General features: G+C 36.6%; 1 protein-coding gene across 7 annotated transcripts in view; it reads right to left on the bottom strand.

The window, feature by feature from the left end:
• The window catches only part of FLACC1 (flagellum associated containing coiled-coil domains 1), a 52580-nt gene extending 33255 nt beyond the window's left edge, over window positions 1-19325 (bottom strand). The window contains exons 1-6 of one of the 7 annotated variants that reach the window (XM_031958340.1): window positions 16332-16433; window positions 15735-15812; window positions 11922-12082; window positions 10495-10572; window positions 7541-7595; window positions 4751-4884 (exon numbers count right to left, since the gene is read on the bottom strand). In XM_031958340.1, the coding sequence (XP_031814200.1) occupies window positions 4751-4884; window positions 7541-7595; window positions 10495-10572; window positions 11922-12028 (374 nt within the window). In that variant the 5' untranslated portion in view covers window positions 12029-12082; window positions 15735-15812; window positions 16332-16433. The other 6 variants (XM_031958338.1, XM_031958341.1, XM_031958342.1 and 3 more) reach the window with 6 other exon arrangements.
• Between the last annotated feature and the right edge of the window lie 3584 nt (window positions 19326-22909).

The following is a 22909-nucleotide window of genomic DNA, read 5'->3' as shown; positions in this document are numbered from 1 at the left end:
TTCAGCATAGTGCTTGGGACATTGTACCTAGCAAATGCTTTTTCATTTGTTCCTAAAGAGTAACAAACTCCTGAAGAGTAAAACTCCTAAAGAGTAGACCCTTCTCTTTGCCAAAGTCAGACCCTCTACAAATACCCATGATTCCATCCCTCTTGTGTCTTTTTCACATTGGTTCCAGTGTAGTCATCTCTAAGTTTCTTCTAATCTTAAAAAAGACTATTCTTGATACTACTATTCTTGATACTACTATCTCCACAAGCTATTACCCTATATTTCTCCTCCTTTTCTCAATAAAACTCTTTGAAAAAGTTATCTAGACTTTTTTACTTACATTTCTCTCATTCTCTTCTACAATCAGTAGGTTTTGACCTTACCTCTTCAAAATTATTAATGATACTTTATCAGATTTAATGGCCTTTTTTCAATCCTCATCTATTGAAACTTCTTGTTTTTTCCACTCTCTTGGTTCTCCTCTTATCTGTGTGACCACTCTTCTCTCCAGCCTCCTTTACTGGATCATCACCCATGTTGTTTGTATCCATTAAATGTTGATTTACCTCAAGGATCACCCATTTGAGTCCTCTCATCTTTTCTTTTTACACTTCTAGGCTTCTTCTAGGCTTAATTTTCATCTAAATGAAGGTAATTCCGAAAGCTTTGTCTAATCAGTCTCTGTGTTATGATCAAGTTCTAAACAACCAACTGCCTAGTAAACATTTCAAACTGGATGTCCCACAGGCATTTCGAAATTAACATGTTACAAATAGAACTCATTGTCTTCCATCCTACTCAACCCTCTTTTCAGCTTTATTTTTATTATGAGGGAATCATCCTCCACCTTGGCTTTATCTTCCATTCCTCAGTCTCACATATCTAATCTGTTGCCAAATCTTGTCTTTCTTATCTTCACAAGCATCCCCCTTACATATGTTCCTTTTTTCTTAGCCATAAAGCCAGACCTATAGATCCGAGCTTCAACACCTTTCACCTATCCTATAATAGTCTAAAATTGTTCATTGCATCTCCCCCCCCCCCCCCCCCCCCGGCCTTTAGTCTCTTCCTTTTCTCCTTCACAGAGACAAGTCACCTTTTTATTCAGTGTCTCCAATATCTCCCAGACTGCAAGGGCCATCTTCCATTACTATAAGGAACTTTTCTTTCTCATTTCTAGTTCTTAGAATCCTTGGTTATGGAGGTGGAGCCAAGATGATGGAGAGAAGTCAGGAAGTTGCTTGAGTTCTCCCCAGTTTCTCTTAGAAACAATGTGAAATAAAACCTCTGAATAGATTTTGGAGTGACAGAACCCATAAAGAGATGCAATGAACAATTTTAAAGCTTAAGATATTTTGAAAAGACTTCAGGAAAGGTCAGTTTCACTTGGGTGAAAGGGGAGATGGCTTAGGACAGATGGTTGTCTGGGCAAGTCTGCCGAAGGGCCTCAGTCACAGAACAGATCAGCTGCCAAAACATCTCAATCCTGGTTCAATAGGACAGTAGTACAGCACACCAGTGATGGAGCCTCCAATCCCAGTCCAGAAGGCAAATTGCAAGTCCCAGAAACCAGGCCACAAGAGGTGGGATTAGGTTGGGCTACCCTGGTGCTGTGAACAAGTCATCAAACACCAGAAGCTTTAGTGCTCAAAGCTCAAATTCAAAAATGCCCTAAAGCTTAAAGCCATACAAAGAAGCTTGGGACAATGACCTCTGTGCTCCAAGCTAAAGGAGTTGACTTTAAAAAGCCATGAAATAGGAAAAAAAATGAGCAAGAAACAAAAAAAAGAGCCATGACCATAAAAAGCTACTATGGTGATAGGGAACATCAAAACACCAATTTAGAAGAGGACAAAATGCCTATGTGTGAAACATCAAAAGGGGATATATATATTGGTCTCAATCCCAAAGAGCCTTCTTGAAAAAGCTCAACAAGGATTTTAAAAGCCAAATGAGAGGAAGAAGAAAAATTGGGAAAAGAAATGAGAAGTATGTGAGAGAGTCAACAGTTTGGAAAAGGAAAGACAAAAATTGGTTGAAAAAAGCAATTCTTTAAAAAACACAATTGGCCAAATGCAAAAAATATCCATTGATGAAAACAACACTTTTGAAAGTAGAAGTAGCCAAGTAGAAAAGGAGGTACAAAAGCTAATTGAAAAACATCACACATTAAAAACCAGAATTGGGCAAATGAAAGGTAATGACCCCATGAGATGCCAAGAGTCAGTCAAACAAACTAAAAAGAATGAAAAAATAGAGGAAAATGTAAACTACCTCATTGGAAAAACAACTGACTTGGAAAAAAAGATTCAGAAAAATTAATTTAAGAATTATTGGACATGAAAGACAATCAAAAAAAGAGCCTAGATAGCACTTTTCAAGAAATCATCAAAGAAAACTGTCCTGATATCCTAGAACCAAAGGGCAAAATAGTCACTGAAATAATCCACCAATCACCACCTAAAAGAAATCCCACCACAAGGAAAACTACAAGAAATATTTTAGTTAAATTCTAGAATTATAAGATAAAAAAAAAATACTTTAACTTGCCAGCAACAATTCAAGTATTAAGGAACCACAGGATTTAGATTACCCAGGATTTAGAAGCTTCTGTATTAAAGGACTGGAAGGCCTGGAACACGATATTCCATAAGGCAAAGGAGCTGAGACTATAGCCAAGAATCAACTACCCAGAAAAATTTAACATAATCTTTCAGGAGAAAAGAAGAATATTCAATGAAACAGGGGACTTTCAAGCATTTCTGCTGAAAATATCAGAACTAAACAGAAAATTCAATATAAAAACATAAAAAGGTAAACAGTAAAGGAAAAAAGTTACTTAAAGCTTTAACTATCCCTACATGAGAAGATGTTTGGAACTCATGAGAACTGTATCTTTATTAGAGCAGTTAGATAATAAATAGACATAGGGTATAGGTATAAATTGATTTTGATGTAATGATATAAAAATACATGTAGAGGTGGAAAAAGGATGGTACTGGGAGCAAAGGAAAGGGGTGGTAAAATGGAGTAAATTAGATCATATGAAGAGGCACATAAAACCTATTAAAGAAAAAGAAAGGAAGGGGATGAACACTGTTTGAAGCCTAATCTCATCAGATTTGGCTCAAAGAGGGAATAACACACACACTTCACTTAGCAGGGTATAAAATTTTATCTTAGTACATAAAAAAGTAAGAGTAGAAAGGGAAAAGAAAATGGAGAAGTTATATAGAAGGAAGGGTTATATAGAAGCAGAAGGGGAAATAGGCAAGAAAAGGAGTGGGGGGGCTAATAGAAGAGAGGGCAAATTGAGGTAGGGGGTAGTCAGAAGCAAAACACTGGTGAGGAGGAACATTTTGAAAAAATCAGTCGAAAGGTGCCATAGACAATGAAGTAATATCAATACTAAACATATATGTACCCCAGACTGGTGTAACATCAAAATATCCTCAGCAGATAACAATGAAGTAAGGAGATGAAGGAGAGCTGTATATGCAATCAGGAGATAATTAATAAAGACTTATTGATTGATTGAAAAGATATCCACTCAAGCTCCAGTTCTTAAATGGACAAATTACTTAAAACTTTCAGAAACATACTCTATAAATATAAATAAATTAGCAGTTCTTACTCCCCATACTTTTTAGGGCTATTTTTGAGAAAAGTACAATATAATTTGCAAAACATCCTAGAAACCTGTACTGTTATTATACTCCCAGTTTCCTGCCTGATGCCATTCCACAGCTATCCCTTGCTTTACCCTAATTCTTTTTAGGAAAGGAAATAAGGATTACATAGCACTTACTATGTGCCAGGTATTGACTTGAGCTCTTTTACAAATATAATCATGTTTGATGTTCACAAAAAACCCATTATTCCCCATTTTACAGATGGGGAAATTGGTACAATTAGAAGTTAAAATGACTTGCTCAAATCACATAGTATGTCTGAAGCTGGATTTGAATGGAAGTTTTCTTGATTCTAAGCCCAGAACTTTATCCACTATAGTATAGCTGCTTTATTTATTTATTTATTTATTTACAAATGTTTATTTTTGTTTTCCTTAGATTTATATTTTTTCTGTTTTGCTACATACAGATTTGAAAATCCTAGAACATAAGTTGACCTATTGTATCTTTATGTATCATAATTGAAATATTAATCCAACTTTTGCTCCCAGAAATTGAATTTTTCTCTATCAATTCTTAACCAATTAAATTCAGGTTGTTGTAAAATTCATTAGTCTTACTAGCACATATAGTTTATATAAACATAAGTAGATATATATGTTTGTAGCAGAAGTTGCCACTCTAGAGGTCATTCTATAGAGTATGAATCTGGAGCTTCCCTTGAAATTCCAGGGACATGGTAATTGGGCTCTACATTGTCCCTTTTTTCTATTATCATTCTCTTCCTCAGATCACATAACTTCTATGACCTGAATGAGCCTTTACTCTCCAGGACCAGTGCCAAAGAGAAGAAAATTTTATGACACACATAGTAAGAAAATATGTGTGAGACACTTCAGAAAATGGATAATCAGCTTATGGACTGATTCACTTCTGGACAACTGGTTAACTCCTATATGCTTGTTAGAACCCCAAGACAGGATCCTCTTTACCATAAAACAGCAATAAAACTAGAGTATAGAGTTTGTATAGAGTTTGTTTCATGGGGAGAGTGTGGTAAAACCACCTTCAAATGTCAGCTTTCGCTGACCTTCCCTCCCTTCTTAGAAAGTTGTCAAAGGCATTACCTGGGCAGTAAAAGTCTGAGCATACGATCTTCTTTAGGCTTTTTTGGCCTTTCAAACAACTCATCTCCCAATATAACTGAAATTTCTTCATCACTTCGAGAGTAGGTAAATCCAGGAGAGATCTTTTTTGTGTCCTGGATTGTGAAATGACAAGATCAGGTAAGGCTCAGAATTCTACAATTCTTTCAAGTCCTCCTTCCATTTTCCCTTTCAATTTCTGTCTACCTCCTTTAAGAAAAGCAAGAAAGGTTTCTTCTTCAATAAGAATCTAAAAGAGTTTTTAAAAATCTTTTTATGTGAAATGATTTACCTTTTAAAAATCAGTGTCCTACCTGTAACCTATTATTGTATTACTTGTTGTCTAGGGGAGGGAGGAGTTGGGGAAGTAGGAAGAAAAATATGGAACACAAGGTTTTGCAAGGCTGAATGTTGAAAACTATTTTGGCATGTATTTTGAAAAATAAAAAGCTATTATTTTAAAAATGAAAAAATAAAAATAAAAATTAGTGCTCAAAATAGAAAAGTACAGACAAAAAGTACAAATTATGGAATTTGTCTGTAATGGAATACTATAGTGTCAAAAGAAATGACATAAGGGAAGGTTTCAGAGAAACTCAGGAAAAATTTTATGAACTAATGCAGAGTAAAGTGAGCAGAATCAGGCAAAAAATTACATAATAACAAATTCATTTAAAAACAAAGTTAACTTTTAAAGAATCAGGAACTCTCCTAAACCATGATTGTAGCCTACTGCCTTCTACTTTGGCAAGGACCAGTACCAGTGATGAAAAGATATTGCTCATCTCATAATAGAGAGGTGATGGACTCAAAATGTAGAACAAAAAATATATTATTTTTCTTTTTTTCAAAGCTTTTTATTTTCAAAACATAGGCATGGATAATTTTTCAATATTAACCCTTGTAAAACTTTGTGTTCCAATTCCCCCCTCCCTTTCCCCAATCTCTCTCCTAGATGAGAAGTAACGTATGTTAAATTCAATATATGCATACATATTTATACAATTATCCTGCTGCACAAGAAAAATCAAATCAAAAAGAAAAAATGAGAAAGAAAATAAAATGTAAGCAAACAACAATAAAAAGAGTGAAAATGCTATGTTGTAAACCACACTCAGTTCCTACAGATTTTCTCTGGATGTAGATGACTCTTCACCACAAGATCATTGGAACTGATCTGAATCATCTCATTGTTGAAGAGAACCATGGTCCATCAGAATTGATCATATAATCTTCTTGTTGCCATGCACAATGATCTCCTGATTCTGCTCATTTCACTCAGTATCAGTTCATGTAAGTCTTCCCAGGCCTTTCTGAAATCATCCTGCTGGTCGTTTCTTACAGAATAATAATATTTCATAACATTCATATACTACAATTTATTCAGTCATTCTCCAACTGATGGACTCCATTCAGTTTTCAATTTCTTGCTACTACAAAAGGGCTGCCACATTTTTTGTACATTTTGTGTGGGTCCCTTTCCCTCCTTTATGAACTCTTTGGGATACAGGGCCAGTAGAGACACTGCTGGATCAAAGGGTATGCATAATTTGATAGCCCGTTAGGCAGAGTTCCAAATCGCTCTCCATAATGGCTGGATGTATTCACAATTCCACCAACAATGCATCAGTGTCCCAGTTTTCCCACATTCCCTCCAACATTCATCTTTATCTTTTCCTGTCATCTTAGCCAATCTGAGAGGTGTGTAGTGATACCACAGAGTTGTCTTAATTTACATTTCTCTGATCAATAATGATTTAGGGTATCTTTTCATATGACTAGAAATAATTTTAATTTCTTCATTTGAAAATTATCTGTTCATATCCTTTGACCTTTTTATCAATTGAAGAATGGTTTGAGTTCTTATAAAATTGAGTCAATTCTCTCTATTTTAGAAATGAGACCTTTATTAGAACCTTTGAATATAAAAATGTTTTCCGAGTTTATTGCTTCCCTTCTAATCTTGTCTGCAGTAGTTTTGTTGGTACAAAAATTTTGTAACTTAATATAATCAAAATCGTCTATTTTGTGATCAATAATGAACTCCAGTTCTTCTTTGGCCACAAATTCCTTCCTTCTCCACAGATCTGAGAGATAAACTATTCTTTGTTTTTCTAATTTGCTTATAATATCACTCTTTATGTCTAAATCCTGAATCCTTTTTGACTTTATCTTGGTATATGTTGTTAGGTGTGGGTCAGTGCCAACTTTCTGCCATACTAGTCTCCAATTTTCCCAGCAGTTTTTGTCAAATAGTGAGTTTTTATCCCCAAAGCTGGGAAGACATATATTTTTAGACAGAGCCAATGTGGAAATTTGTTTTGCTTGCTTCTACATTTGTGATGCAAGGGTTTTATTTTTCTTTCTCCCCCCTCCCTTCTCCTGACATTGGGACCTGAGGAGGTGAAAACAAGAGAAAATAAATATTATTAATTGAAAATGTAATTAAAAATTAAGAAAATCATAGATGCTAAGTCTCATCTTCAGATTCCCCCTTCAGAGGAGACCTGAGTTGTAATCACATCCCCCTCCCCCCTAATTTAGAGAAAGCATTGACCTTCAAAAAGCACAATGGTAGTAAAGAATAGATGATTTGGAGTCAAGAAGATCTCAGTTCAAAATCTGTTTCTGCTACTCACTACCTATTATCAAGCAAATTACATAGTATATACCTGACTTGGTTTTCCTCATCTATAAAATCAGGTGGTTGGACTAATTGATATCTAAGGTTTGAATCAAAATCCTATAAAAATGATCACTCATTTTACTCACTTCATGGGTTTTCTTTTCTTTTTGTGATGCATGCTCTTTGGATTGTACCTGTTTTCTGTAAGGAAAAAAAAAAACTATCAGCGAACTATAGACAAACACAAAGTTCTGGAGACTCCTGTTGTTTTCTGTCCCAAGTCATAAAATCCCTAAGAAAAGTTGACCCTGGCAGATTTCTCAGAGTACCAGGTTAGGTATTAAAACCTATCATGATGGTAGTGTGATTCAATAAGAATTTAGATCCTTTATTATTATTTTCTTCTACTTCTACTACTATATTATGCTACTACACTACTACTACCATACTACTACACTAGAACTTCTAATATTACTATTACTACTCCTACTATACTACTACACTAGTTCTACTACTATCACACTTCTTTTTCACTATCTCACTACTACAATTACTATTGTGACCTTTGTTTGCCCTGAAGAAATTGGAGGCAGCTTTTCATCACTGGAAATTTGTTTGAAAGGTCCTGCATGAGGATGAAAGAATAGTGCTTTCTCCCTCCTAGAACCTTTTCTTCCTAAATTTGGGGTTAGGGGATAAAGAGGATGTGGAATTCTTACTCTTTCAAGTTTAGGGTGTTAGGTAGGGGATGCTCGCTGCTGATCTACAGGATCTCTTGCTTGAAAAGCCTACCTCTCTGACAACCTCAATATGATGGTAGAAGAATAGAGACATCCTGCCTATAGGTCTATTATCTCTTTATTTGGAAAATAATATGCAAGATCCATTTTAAGGGTATTGAGGCTGAGGACATAGCAGGTAATTTGAAATAAAAGGTGCATTTCTTACATGGGAATGGAGTGATTTCTAGTTTGAAGATCTTTGAAGTGATAGGTAACATTTCAATATGTATATATACAAAGTAACATTCATTGACAAACTCAAAAGAAACAATTAAAAAACAAAACAAAACACCTCAATGTTCTACCAGTTGCAAAATCATCTCAATGGTACTTTAGCTGTGCACATTTTTATTTATTTGATAATAATGTGGGGAAAAAACAACATTTGATTTAAGTTTTGGTTGAGAAGTTGGCAACCATTTATTAAGTACTTACTATGTGCTAAGTTATGCACTGGGAATATGAGAAAAAAGTACCTGTCCTCAAGGAGCTGAAATTCTAATGGAAAAAGACCACATTTAAAATAAAGTTGCTTCTGTTTTAAATAACAATATATTTTTTAAAATTTTGAAAAATATCCCTTCCCAAAAATGTCCCATTTTTAAAACTAGAAATAAATTCTTAAAAGAATTGGAAGGAACAAAGATGCCATCTAGTCCAACTCATTTTGGTCAGTCATGTCTGACTTTTTGGGACTCCATTTTGAAGTTTTCTTAGCAAAAATTAACTAGAGTGCTTTGCCTTTTCCTTCTCCAGCTCACCTTACAGATGAGGAAACTGAGGTAAAAAAAAGTTAAGAGAATTGCCCAAGAGTCACATAGCTGGTAAATGTCTGAGATGGGATTTGAACTCTGGGAAGTGATTTCTTGACTTGAAGTCCAGTGCTCTGTGCACCATGGCATTACCTAGCTGCCCCAAATCCAATACCTATCTTAATAAAAATTACCTCTAACCAAGAAGACATAATTTAACTTTTTCTTGCATATCTCTAGCAATGATGAAATACTGCCCTCCCCTCACTTCCCAAAGTATCCCATCTATTTTCAGTCGATAACTGAAAGGAAGCTTTTCCTGACATCTCAGCAAGGTCTGTCTATTCTTGCTATTTGTGCTAGGGTGGAGCAGAAAGTGCAGGGAAAGTTCTTATTATTTTTTATTGTTCTGACTGGTAGTTTAGGTGAATAATATATATATATGTATATATACTTATATATGTATTTAATTTACCTACATTTTAACAAAGTATTTGATGAAATCTTTCATGATATTATTGTGGATAACATGAAGAAATATGGTACTAGATGGAAATATAGTGGATTCAGAATTGGATAAATGTTTATTTTAGTTTAGGTGCCAAAGGTAGTCTATATAATATGATGTCTTAGAAAAGGGTGCCACAAATGAATTCTATTCAAAGAATGAGGTTAGAAAAAAGGAAAGGGCAATATGAAGGAAAGTTGAGATAGAGAAAGTTGAAAAAAGAGATAGTGGGTAAGAATATTTTAAATAAGTTCAAGGAACTTGGTATTGGGAAGGTAAATAGGAAGCAGGTAGGTGGTGGATCGAAAGAATTTTAAAAATTTCACATGTCAGAAGAGCTAAACATGGAAGTTACATTATACTTAAAGACAAAATAGATAACTAAACAATAGTATTATTCAACTCCAATGCACAAAGTGGCATAGTCTTTAAGTTAATGAGGAAAAGCTTTGTAAAAAGGATCAACAACAATTGTAGGAGATTTTTTTGTTCTTATTTTAGAACTGGATAAATATAACAGAAAAATAAGCAAAAAAAGGAAAATGAAGAATTAAATTTAGCTAGAAATATTAGATTTGAGAGATTTGTGGTTTCTTCTAAATGAAAATAATTAACAAATATACAGATATTTTGTCATCACTTTTTGAAATTGGCAGAAAAACTAAAGACATCTTTCAGAGATCATAACACAACACAAAAAAACAGTGATTAATAAAGGGGGCAGTGAGGTGACATAGTGGAAAGACTGCCAGGTCTGGGTCAAGAAGACATCTTCTTGTGTTCAATTCTGGCCTCAGACACTTACTAGCTGTGTGATCCTGGGCAACTCACTTAACCTTAATTTGCCTCAGTTTCCTAATCTGTAAAATTAACTGAAGAAAGAAATGGGAAATCACTCTAGAATCTTTGCCAAAAAACCCCAAATGGGATTACAAAGAGTTGAAAGTTCTGAACAACAACAGGCAAGAATCAAACAGGACTGAAGAAGCCCATGGGCAGTAACTAAATTTTTTAATCAATCTCAATTGGTACCATTCCAAGCAGGTAGGAATATTTACCTTGGGCCATTGAGGGGTTTAATTTGTGGTGGTAGGAAGTAATTTCGCTCCTTCAAGGCAGATGATATAGGACTTAATCTGGTAGTTCAAAACATATTTTTAAAAAGAAAAAAAGTGGTTTAAACACATAGACACATATTAGCACTAAATGTCAAGCTCATCATACCATTTCAGGGAATCCTGGTGCTTGGAGACACCACCAATACCCATCTAAGTGAACTCTTCCCTATAGACAAGGGAGACTAGAAGGTATTTTTTAGAAGGACTTCTGTCCATTCTGTTCCTCAAAATGAGTCTATCATTCATAAAAACATTAAGGAGCAGACTTTAAGGAAACTTCCCCATAATTGGTTAAGTTAAGTAGTACATTAGAAAGGCTATTAACAGAGTTATTAGAAAGCTCAATGGATTTGTAGTCACAAAGTGTGAATCTGAATCTGTTTGGAATTTTTGTTTGGAGTCTATAGAATCTTAGTGGAGTAAAAGTTTCTTTAATTTCCTTCTCCATAAAATGAGGGGGATGGTCACTAGATGGTCACTAAGATCCCTTTAGGCTCTAAATCCTATGAGATTGAGGCCCTTCTTTAGAATTTTTCCTCTTCCTCCCATCCTCCTTCCTCTTTCTCCATGTCCTCCTCTTCCTTCTTCCACTTTTTTCTTTTGACTCTTCTTTTTTCTCCTTTCCTTTCCCCTTCCTCCTTCTCTCTTTTCTTTCTCTTCCCCTTCCCCCTTTTCTTCTCCCTCTCCATTTTTGTCCTTCCTCTAATATGTCTCATTTACTACTCTTTATAAGCCAGCTGATAGAGAACTGGGCCCAGAGTCAAGAAGATAAATTCAAATTCAGCCTCAGACACTTCCTACATGTATGATCCTGGACAAGCCAAACTTAACCTCTGATTGCCTGACAAAAGGATCCATTGGTCCTCTGGAGAAGGAAATGACAAACTACTCCAACTTGGCAAGGAAACCTATGAACAATTGGTCCATGGGATCACAAAAGAGTCAAACATGACTAACTCAACAACATATCTTCCACACTTAAGGCTAGGGACTGGATCAGTGATTTCATTGGCATAGGGAGCTCCCAGATAAGAGACATTCCACCAGTGCTTAGTTGCTTTACCTTAGGGCACTGCCAAGATGACTTGGCCAGAGTCACACACTTTGACATGTTAAGATGCTACTGATGAGGACTCTAACAGGGGAGTATGGCCGACAAGACCAAAATATGCTCAAGAATTGCTGGGAATGCAGGGCACAACTCCAGTTTGCTTGGCAAGGGTTATCTGCCAAGCTGGAATGTTTCTTGAGTTTTTTTACTGACATGTTTACTATTTTACTTAACATATTCTTGTCCAGGACATAATAACACCATCAATAACCACCATCTTGACTCCTCTGAGTCTCTTGCCCTTCCCCCTCCTTACTTGGGTTGCCTTCCTGAGGGAGAGAGTAAGGAAGCCCTGAGGAGTTTCTTGGGCCCCAAGTTCCGAGTGTCCCAGCAGCTGCAGTATATCAAAGAGGAATCAGACATGGCACAGAATTTGAAGCTATAGGAGTTGGTTCCAAGGCTATGAAGACAGCAAGACTGCAATGAAGAAAGAGAAGAGAGGGTTTGTGTGTGAGGAGAGCTAAAGACAACTCTCCAACACTTAGGGAAACCCAGAGTTGGGGAGAATTTAGACAGAGCTCAAAACTGACCCTGGAAGAGAAAAGATATCTGAAGTTATTTGTTCCTACCCTTTCCAAGCAGAGATGAATACCCTGCTCTCTGCTCCCTTTCTATGGTTAACTTACCTGAATCACAGAGAAAATGCCTGATATTGCCACCTGAATTCTTTGCGCACTGTCCCTGCACCTTTCCCCTACAACTTTCTCCCACCTCCCAGGAACTCAAAGGGATTGTTGGTTCTCTTCCAAGTTCTTTATTTACAAATCAGATAAACTTAAGCTAGTTCCCAAATGAGTCTGTTACTTAACTAGTGTGATATAAGGAAAATCACTTTATCCTTTTCAGTAGCAGCAAAATGAGAGGATTGGGCTAAACTACTTAAATTCCTCCAACTATAACATTTCGGAAGAATACCTAGAATCAAGGACTTAACATTAGGGAGACATGGGTTTGAATCTCCTTTAGACACTTAATCTCCTTATGATAGCACAATCTTCTTTGGCCTTAGTTTCCTCATCTATACAACAGAGACAATAATATCTATTTTAGAGAGTTGCATATGAGATATGTGTAAAGTGCTTTGTAAAACTTAATGCCCTACTTAAGTAGTGTGGTACTATGATTCCAAGAAGTACCTCACAAGTGTCTCTGACCTTGTCCACCCCAGTGGAAATTGGTACCTATGAATTTTGGTTCCTCAGCTCCCTTGTGGAATTCCTGAAAATGAATGATGTAACAAAATATGATATGATGAGGATTCTTTACACAAATTGCCAGGTATAAAGAATGATTTCCAAATTGAGACTAAGTGCATTTCATAAAATTGAAACAGGATCACATTTATGGATTTTTTTTTCTCCCAGTGACCTGGTAAATTCTGAATTCTTATGGAAACCCAATTATTCATTCCCAAGAGTGGAAAGGTTTTCATAGTGAATACATTTTAATCATTCAACAAGTATTCACTGAGGGCTTACTCTACATTTAGCATTGTGCTTAGTTACTGGAGAGACACAGTGTCTCTGAAATCAGAAAAGCATTATGAGGAAGAAGGAAGCATGGCAGAAGTCATGGGGTAGGGATGGGGTGAGAGAAGTATTTGATAAGGTTCTTTTGTCTCCCAGAAGCTGCTAAATTATTTGGGTAAAGTCCAAACCAAGTCAACAAGTTTACCCCAGTAAGGCACTGTTCTACATACTGAGAATTCAAAGATACAATGAAAACCAGTATTCTCATTAGAAACCAGTATGATCATTAGAAAACTTACAAATCAATATATGAAGCCATCAGACAACATATATAATTGAATGTCCAAGTCAGTAGTAAAAATTAGCCAGTACTCCAAAGGATATCAGGGAGGGTTTATGAAAGAGATAGGATTGCACCTAGGCTTTCATATTTCAACAGATGGGTACCAAGAAATCCCTTAATTACAAAAAGGCTGAGTACAGCTATGCTCCATACTCTGATATAATTGTAAGAGAGAGAGAAAGACAGACATTCTTGATTCTCTCTCCTAGAATGAGAGGGATATTTGTTCAGTTTATATTAATTTTGTCTTGAGGTGAGGGACAGTTTACTCATTTGTCATTTCAATCATTTCAGTCAATCATTCAAAAACATTACGTGCCTACTATAAACCAGGCACTATGTTACACTGAGGATACAAAAAGAGGCAAAAAGAAACAAAAAGACCCAATCCTTGCCTTCAAGGAGCTTACAATCTAATGGGGAAGACTACATGGAAACAAATACGTACAAAACAAGCTACATGCAAGATAAACCAAGAAATAATTAATAGAGGGAAGACGTTAGAATTAAAAGGGGATGGAATTTTATAGCTGGAACTTAGGACATTCAAGGCAGTAGTAACAAAAGTATAGAGGTAAGAATGAGAATCTTATTGCCAAAGAAATATAGGGACTGGGGTAACTAGAGTAAAGGGTTCACTTTTGGGCAATCATAGGAAAGAAAATGTAAAGATCATGTATTAGAATAGGCATCAGCAGTTTTTCAAGAGTCAAGAGCCTTTTCTTTTAATATCTTATAATAATGTTCTTATAATATTTAAATATAACATAAAATATTTATCACAGTATTATCTTTATTCTAATTGTAATAATATAAAATATAATTTATAATATTTTTGAAAAATATTTTTTACATTTTCTAAACTTACCGAATTTTGTGCTGATTTGTGCCTTTTTGTTATTTTAAATACTTTGTAAACATCAAAACAATATATCGTATTATGGAAAGCTCAAAATAATGATGACGTTGTTCTTAGAAGGAAATGACAGGGGTTATGATTTTTATGTATCTTTAAGAAACGGAGAGAGAACCCTGAGTAGAAGAATCCATTCTCCTGTTAACCCAAGATGAGTTATCAGAAAAACCAAATGTTATCTGAGAAGATTTAAGAGAACTCTGCCTGGAGGTAAATAAGATAGGAGAGAGAAGAGTTTCCTGAATTTGTAGTAATAGCAAGGGAGGGGGGTGGGGATTGTTCATGGAAGGCAGCACCTTAAGGAGAGTCCAAACAGTCTGATTCAACAATTGCCTTAGGCTTTGAAGAAAGAACCGGGGAATATGAACTCTAGAATAATAATACTATATGTATATATTATAATAGCTCCAGAACAGTGAGTAAGAAGATCTACAAAGGAATTTCTCTCTTCAGTCCAGTCTACTCCATAATTTCCTGCTAGTTTTGGTTGTATGAAAAAGAGACCCTACTAATCTAAATCCCCATAATTTTATAAACCCAGAGTTACATAAAAGTGCCTTTCACAAAAAGGATTGCAAGTGGGAAAAGTTTAAGAAGCCAATCTAGACAATTCTTCTTTTGCCTGAGATCACAATCAGTCGTAGCACTGAACTCAGAAACTTGGTAGAATAAAATGAATTGTCTCTGCAGTGATGCTCTCTGGGAGTAGATCAGAACTAGACCCTTATCCTAGACACCCCTTTCAAAAGATCAAATCAATACCTAATCTCTTAGAATTTAAAAGGAAGTCAAAGATGAGAGTTGTTGCTTTCTATCAAACTTCCATTTCCAAGTCTAGACCCTGAAGGGAATTAAAACGACCTAGGAAATAGGTCTTCTCTGTAACTTAATCTCTGGGTCTCAATTTCCTCTATAAACTGTACTTGTTTTATTGACTTAGAGCCACAGATCTAGAGCTAGGAAAGACCCCTACCCCAAACCCACCCCTCCTGAGGCCAGCTAGTCCCGCCTTTCCTTTTTTTCCAATTGAGGCTCAGAGATTTTAAATGACTTGTCCAAGATCACACAGGGTTATGTCAGAGACAGGATCACATCATCTGTTTCCAGAATCTCTAGGGCTCTTTCTACTGCCTCTTTGCAGATTTATGGTAAGCATATGTAAATATTTAAGTGCTATATAAAGTATGAGTTATGTTTATATCTTGAGTCTTGGTACCCTCTCCACTTTAGTGGGAGATACCATCAGGGGTACTCTTTAGAGAAGGGAAAAGGACAATGACCCAAAGGGGTGTTAGAATAGAAAGCTAATATGCTTTAAAGATGCCATCCCCAGCCTCTTACCTTTTTTCTGGATTTCTTTCGGGGGATTTTCTGTTTACCTCCACTAAAATGTTACACCAAAAAGTGCTCCTGTGAAGTCTTCAGAGGCAATGGAGAATAGGTAACTAGTTAAATTATTAGCATATCATTTCTTCCCCTACCCTACCCTAATCTACACCCCCACTTTCCCTTCACTTTCAGGGCCTCATAAAATGATCCACAAAAGCTGCCATCTTTGGATGAACAAAACTGGTTATCTCGGCTGTGTAAAATAAGCCTGATTGTTGGCAGAAACCATTCCCCCTACAAACCCCAGAAGAGCTCTTACTAGGGATCCCTGAAGTCAAGAGCCGAGAAATAATTCTAGCTATTTTAACTGTCAGAAATGGAACTATGAAGCTTAAGGGAAGCTGGAGAGTGAGGGTGAAGAGAAGTGCTTTAGAAAAACAAAAATCTCCCCTCACCAGTCATAAAAAATTGGGGGATAGATCAGGGCTTGGCCCTCATCCTACACACCCTTCAACACCCTAATTTCTCAGAATTTAAAAGGAGTCAAAGATGAGTCAATAACTTCTAATTTCCATTTCCAAGGCTAGACTCTGAGGGGAGTTAAAGAACCTTGGAAATAGGTCTTCTCTGTAATAGGTCTCTTCATTGGTGCCTCCTGTTGCTATAGAAACAAAATAGTCTCTCTCCTCCCCTCCCCCAAATCCCCTCCATTGCCGGGACAACTGTTTTTCATAAAGAGGTTTTTAGAGGAAGGGTGGGATACAGTCAGTCATTATTCAGAGGTCACAATTCTGGGCTGCATACACAGGTGGTCAACTGTTCTGTTTGTTTGCTTCTAAATCATCAGCTTTAGCACATGACAGTGAGAAAGAAATAGCACAGAAAACCATTAAGATAATCAACATTTTAGGAGCAGATCTTTCAAGAGTAGATGCTTGAATCTCAAAACCTTATAGGTGGAAGGAAGGAAGGAAGGGTGGGGCTCTTAACCGCATTTTAAAAATGAGAAAATTGAATCCTAAAGAAAGGAAGTGGTTACAAGTTAGAAAAAGGCAAAGTTGACAATCCACATTCCAGTAAACTATCATGTGATTTTTCTCCACCTTTACTAACTTCCAGTTCTCTCTTGATGGAATTCCCCATAAGAGAGACATTCTTTTAGCCCAAGACCTGGACTATTATTAGAATACAAATCCTCCTGGGACATAGAATAATATTAAGTTGTGAGTTATAATGTACATTGTAGTAGAAATAAGTTTGATATATTTTCTTGAGTGTGGATACTAAATCCAGGTAAAGGTGGTGTGATAGAATAGCTTTAAAGGAAAAGTCAGGGAAGGGCAAATTGACAATAATACAGGTTTCAGTAAATCATGTGATTTTTCTCCACCTTTACTAACTTCCAGTTGTCTTTTGCTGGAATTCCCCCATAAGAAAGACATTCTTTTAGCCCAAGACCTGGACTATTTTTTGAATACAAATCCTCCCGGGACAGAGAAAACTAAGTTGTTAGTTATAATGTACATTGTAGTAGAAATGAGTTTGATATATTTTCTTGAGAGTGGAAACTCAAATTCAGGTAAAGATGGTGTGATAGGACAGTTTTAAAGGAGAAGATAACAGGCTGTTCCAGCTTCCAGAAGATGAAAGACCCCAAGAGCTATGGACTCATACTTCTAGTGTTGTTTTTTTTTTTTTTTTCTGATATTGAGGACAGCTGAGTAAATATTTTCTCGAGGTACTTATCCTGGTCACTGTCTCTGACCACAGCACCCTCTAGTGCTTCATTCTTCAATACTTCAAATTCTTCAATATTTCATTCTTCAAAAGTCTGAAGAATTTGACCAAGTGTGATGGTGTCATTCACTTCAGAACTGGCAAGGGAGTCAGAAGCCTTGGCTTCATGTTCCTCTTTCGCAATACCTGTGTGATCACAGGTAACTCAACTGAGTCATTTCCCGCTATTTCATCATCTCGGCTCATGTTCCTCATTCATTCACTCTTCAAATGTCTACTAAGTACAAAGCATAGCCATAACTTCTTGTTTTCTTCCTTTTGGTAAATTGGATATAACATGTTTCTTGAGAAAGACGATTCAGTGGATCCACTCATACTCATGTACAAGTCATTGTCCAGTAGGTGGTAGCCTATCCAACTATTTGTGCAGTGTTTTCCTTACAGTCCCTTGGGCTTCTTTGAGCCCAAATATTCAAAAAACTCCAGCGATTTCCTATGATCTACAAGATCAAATACAAAATCCTGTTTGCCTTTCAATGCCCTTCAAAACCCAGCCTCCCACTTTTCCACTCATTTTACATCTTCCTCCCAATGACCATACTCCCCCTCTCCAGATTCTGGACATTTTCACTGAATACTCTCCCTCTTCATTTTTGCCCACTGGCTTCCCTGGTTTCCTTCAATTCCTAACTAAAATCTCATCTTCTACAATTGGGAAGTCTTTGCCAGCTTCTCTTCAATCTAGTGTCTTCCCTTTGTTTCTTCCTACTTGTCCAGTAGCTAGCTTGTTTGAACATTATTTGCTTGCTTTCTCCATTAGACTGTGAGCTCTTTCAGGACAGGACTGTGTTTTCCTTTTTATATCCTTTCTTTTAAATTCTTTTTATATCCTTAGCATTCAGTGAAGTGCTGGCACATAATAGACACTCAGTTGATTGTAGTCCTTCATCTTCAAAGAAGACTAAAATGAATCACTATATTGGGGTCAAGATAAAGGTATATCCCACTATAGATGATCAAATCAATACAAGTCTGGGACACTCTACCACTATAGGTCAGACACAAATCCTCCACGTGAACATTGGGAGGGTAAATGTCTCTAAATGGATGCATCTCATGTTTCTTTTGAGCTACTGCTATTCTGCTTTGCTCGTAGAGCATAGTGCCTTCTTTGATGTGAGCACACCATGCTGGGCAATCCTATGCCAGTGTCTCCCATGTTTTACAATTGATTCCAAAGTTTTTCAGGGATACCTTGATAGTATCTTATGTGAACACTTCATGTGAATTCTCCATTGTTTGTTAGACAAACACACATTTGGCATTCAGACAACATGGCCAGTCCATTGGGGTTGTGCTCTCTGTAGAAGGGACTGATTGCTTGGCAGTTCAGCTTGAGAAAGGACCTCAGTGTCTTAGTATCATCGGTGTGATAGCTGACCTTGATGTCTTTTCATCCTTACTGAAGGTCTCTGACAGCATCCCTGAAAACATCATGTTAAAAAGCATGGGAAACAGAGCCCTGTTTCACTCCTCTGGTGACGGGGAAAGCTCAAGAACATTGCCCGTTACTCAGACCCTGTGCAAGCATGCTATCATGAAAATGACATATAATATTGATGAACTTTCTGGACAACCAAATTTTGCCAGGATTTTCTACAAACCCTCACAACTGAGAATATCAAAGACCCTGGTCAGATCAACGAAGACGGAATACAGACCTTTATTCTTCTTCTGGCATTTCTCCTGGAGTCGTCAGGCAGCAAACCCAATATCCATTACTCCTCATTTCCTTCTGAAACCACACAGACTCTATTAGATCCATCTTCCAGGTGAAGGATCAGCCTGTTAAGGAGAACTCTGGCAAGAATCTTGCCAGTAATGACTGCGAGAGGATTCTGCCCCACCCCACCCTCCATTATCACAGGACAATTTGTTTCCTTTTTCTTTATAGAGATGGACAATGGATGTATCCTTGAATTTCTGGGGGATAAGCTCTACTTGCTATATAACCTGGAAGATTGCAGTTTGCTTTTGAATAAATCTTGTAAATCTCAGCTGGAATAAAATAAGCATTCGGAACTTTGTCACATTTACTCATGGGGGCCAGAATACTCACAAGTATTAAGATAGGTTTGCTGAAAAAATTCTGGGGAAATTCAGAAGCTGCTTAACAGAAAAACAAGAACTCCACAGGATTTACCAGCAGAATAGTTCATTTGTCTCTAAGAAAGCAGTGTAACTCCATCAAAAGCAAAGGGCAAAAGAAGCTTAGAGAGACATACAGGATTTTTGACTTAGCAAGAATACAGATGAAATTCAATTTAAAACTGGTAGTAACAATCCAAAGTACTTTTATGATGCCCTGAAGGCTATTTATGGACCCAAAGACATATGATGCATCTCACCTTCTCACTGTGATGGATCCACACTGATTAAATGATAAAGACATGACCCTGAAGAGACAGACTAAATTATTCCATAAGTGTTCTCAAAGGACTATCATCAACCAATGCTGAAGCCATTGACCCATATACTTTAGGTTAAAGTCAAATTCTCTCAAATCAAAGTTCCGAACTGAGGAAGACATAAATGCTTTTTGACTGTCTGGCTGAAAGCCTAGCATTGGTTCTAAGGAAGGAAAGAGACTGAGGGCTCTCCTCTTTTTAGGGAACTTTGGGTCAGATGGATGTATTAGAATTTGGAGTCTGGAGGTGCCCAAAATACCATCTGGTTCAACCCTGTCATTATCTAGATGATGAAACCAAGCTCCCCCCCAACCCCAAAGTAAAATGACTTGAAGCATCAGGCTCCCTGACTTCAAATCCAAGGCTCTTTAACTACACCATTCTTTCATCAAATAAATGAAGAATGCCTATTATCTAGGCTTATAGTTGGGTGGGTAGCACATTTAGTAAATTCTTTGCCTTAGACAGGTATAACAAATGGACAATGAGCTAGGATCAGAAAGTCAGAGGAGGAAGAGAGAGGGTTGGGTTGTATTTGGGAAATTGCACAGTCCTTTGGGATACCAACTGCTCACAGATGTAAAACCTGAACTTTTAAACCAAATATTCTCTAGTTGATATTTTGTGACTATATCATAAAACACTATGATACCTAAAGAATCAAAGCTGCAGGTTGACTCAAAGTACAACAGAAATATGCACAGTGAATATAAGTAGACTGCAGCACATTATCAATGATGTTTTGCATACAAGATATTCAGAAAAGGAATTTGGCATTTAATGAAAGGGCATTTGGAAACGGATGGATAATTTGAATATTACACTGATAACCCATAGTATGTTAGAAGATCCAGAGTAAAAGCTTCAGGGTGGTTCTTCAGGGAGAACTCTTCAGGAGTTTTTCAAGAATATCTTCAGGAAATAAGAATTGCTAAAGATGAAAAGGCATTTCCTTGATATTCTCCTATGTTTTTGTGATTCTGCTCTCTTCTGGTTCATCTCCTACCTATCAAACTACTTCTCAATCTCTTTTGCTGGATCTTCATGCAGGTCATGGGCAGTTATGTGTGCAATAGAGCACTGGGCTTGGAATCAGAGATTTATCTTCATGAGTTCAAGTCTGCCCTCAGACACTTGTTAGTTGTGAAATACTGGGCAAGTCACTTAATTGTTTGTCTCTGTTACCCTGTAAAATGATCTGAAGGAGGAACTGGCAAACCACGACAGTATCTCTGCCAAGAAAATGCCAAATGGGATCATGAAGAGTTGGATGTGATACAACAAACATCTGAGTCACACCCATACCTTTTGGATATGGCGCTGCTCTTTCTATTATTTCCCTTTGATAATAATCACTCCCATGGATTCAGATACCATCTCCAGGTAGATTTTCAGATCTGCTTATCTGACCTTACCTTCTCTCCTGAACTTGTCTTGTACTTTCAATTGCCTATTGGATATTTCAAATTGGATATTTGACTTAATATATCCCAAACTGAACTCATTTTCTTTCTCCCCAAATCTGTTCTTCCTTACTTTCCTGTTATTGTCAAAGACATCACCATTCTCCTACTTACCTAGACTCACAACTTAGACGTCACCCTTGATTTTTCATTCCCCCATATCCAATCAGTTACCGAGTCCTGCCTATTTACCTTCATAACATCTCCCCTATATGCTCCTTTTCCCCCCTTTGGTCATATCCTTATTATCTAGACCAGAAATGTCAAACTTGTGACTTACAAAACTCTGAATTGCTGCCAGAACCAGATCAAAATAAAATTGGAAAATGCTTAAGAAATAATACAATAAAATATAATAATTTGTGACTTTCTAAGTTACTACGTGGTCCCCAGGGATCAGTTTTTGAGTTTGATACTACTGACCTGGACTATTGCAAAGGTCTGCTGTCTCGTCTCCCTGTCTTATTCCTCACCATTCCTGTCTGTCCTGTGGTCATCTGTCAAACTGATAGTCCTAAAGTGAAGACCTGGTCATGTCACCCTCATTGCTCAAACTCCAGCAGCTATTCTAGGATCAGATGTAAAATTCTTTTTGGCATTCAAAGCCTGTCCTTTCTCCTTCAGCCTTTGCAGTCTTTTTATAACTTTTCCACCCTGGCTCCAAATTGGGCGCTGATTGTCCTTCATGCTTGGAATTTTCTCCCTCATCTCTACCTCCTGGATTCCTTGGCTTCCATTTACAGCCAAAATTCCATTTCAATGCTAATACTTTTTCTCTGAGATTACTTACAATTTATCTTGTATATATCTTGTTTGTACATAGTTGCTTTCCTGTTGTATTCCCCATTAGATTGTGAGGTATGTGATTATAGGGATTGTTTCTGCCTTTCTTTGTATCCCTCGGTACTTAAAGCTCATGCCTGGCATGTAATAAGTGCTTAATAAATGCCAATTGACTTGACCTATATTGTCTTTATTTTTGTGATTATTAAACTTAAAAAAATAAGAATGAACATTAGGAATCAGAGGCTCTTGGTTCAAATTTTACTTGTTATTTATTAGCTATAGGTCTTCAGACAAATCAAAGTAGTTATTTTAAAAATTATTTTATTATTTTTTCCAGTTACAAATAGAAATGGTTTTTTTAACATTCATTTTTGTAAGATTTTGAATTCTATTTTTTTCTTTGTTCCTCCCTTACCTCCCCCCTCCCCAAGACAGCAAACAATCCAATATAGGTTATATATGTACAATAATTTTTAGCGTATCTCCATATGAGTCACATTGAGAAATAAAAATCAGAACAAGAGAAAAAAACATAAGAAAAAATAAAACAAAAAGGTGAAAATAGTATGCTTTTATCTGTATTCAGTCTCCATAGTCCTTTTTCTGGATGTGGATGGTATTTTCCATCCGAAGTCTATTGGAATTGTCTTGGATCACTGTATTGCTGAGAAAAGCTAAATCTGTCATAGTTGATCATCATACAATCTTGCTGTCACTATATATAATGTTTTCC

Source organism: Sarcophilus harrisii, chromosome 3, assembly GCF_902635505.1.
Source record: "Sarcophilus harrisii chromosome 3, mSarHar1.11, whole genome shotgun sequence".
Lineage (NCBI taxonomy): Eukaryota > Metazoa > Chordata > Mammalia > Dasyuromorphia > Dasyuridae > Sarcophilus > Sarcophilus harrisii.
Note: the sequence above shows the minus strand (reverse complement) of the source record. Positions and strands in the feature narration are given on the sequence as shown.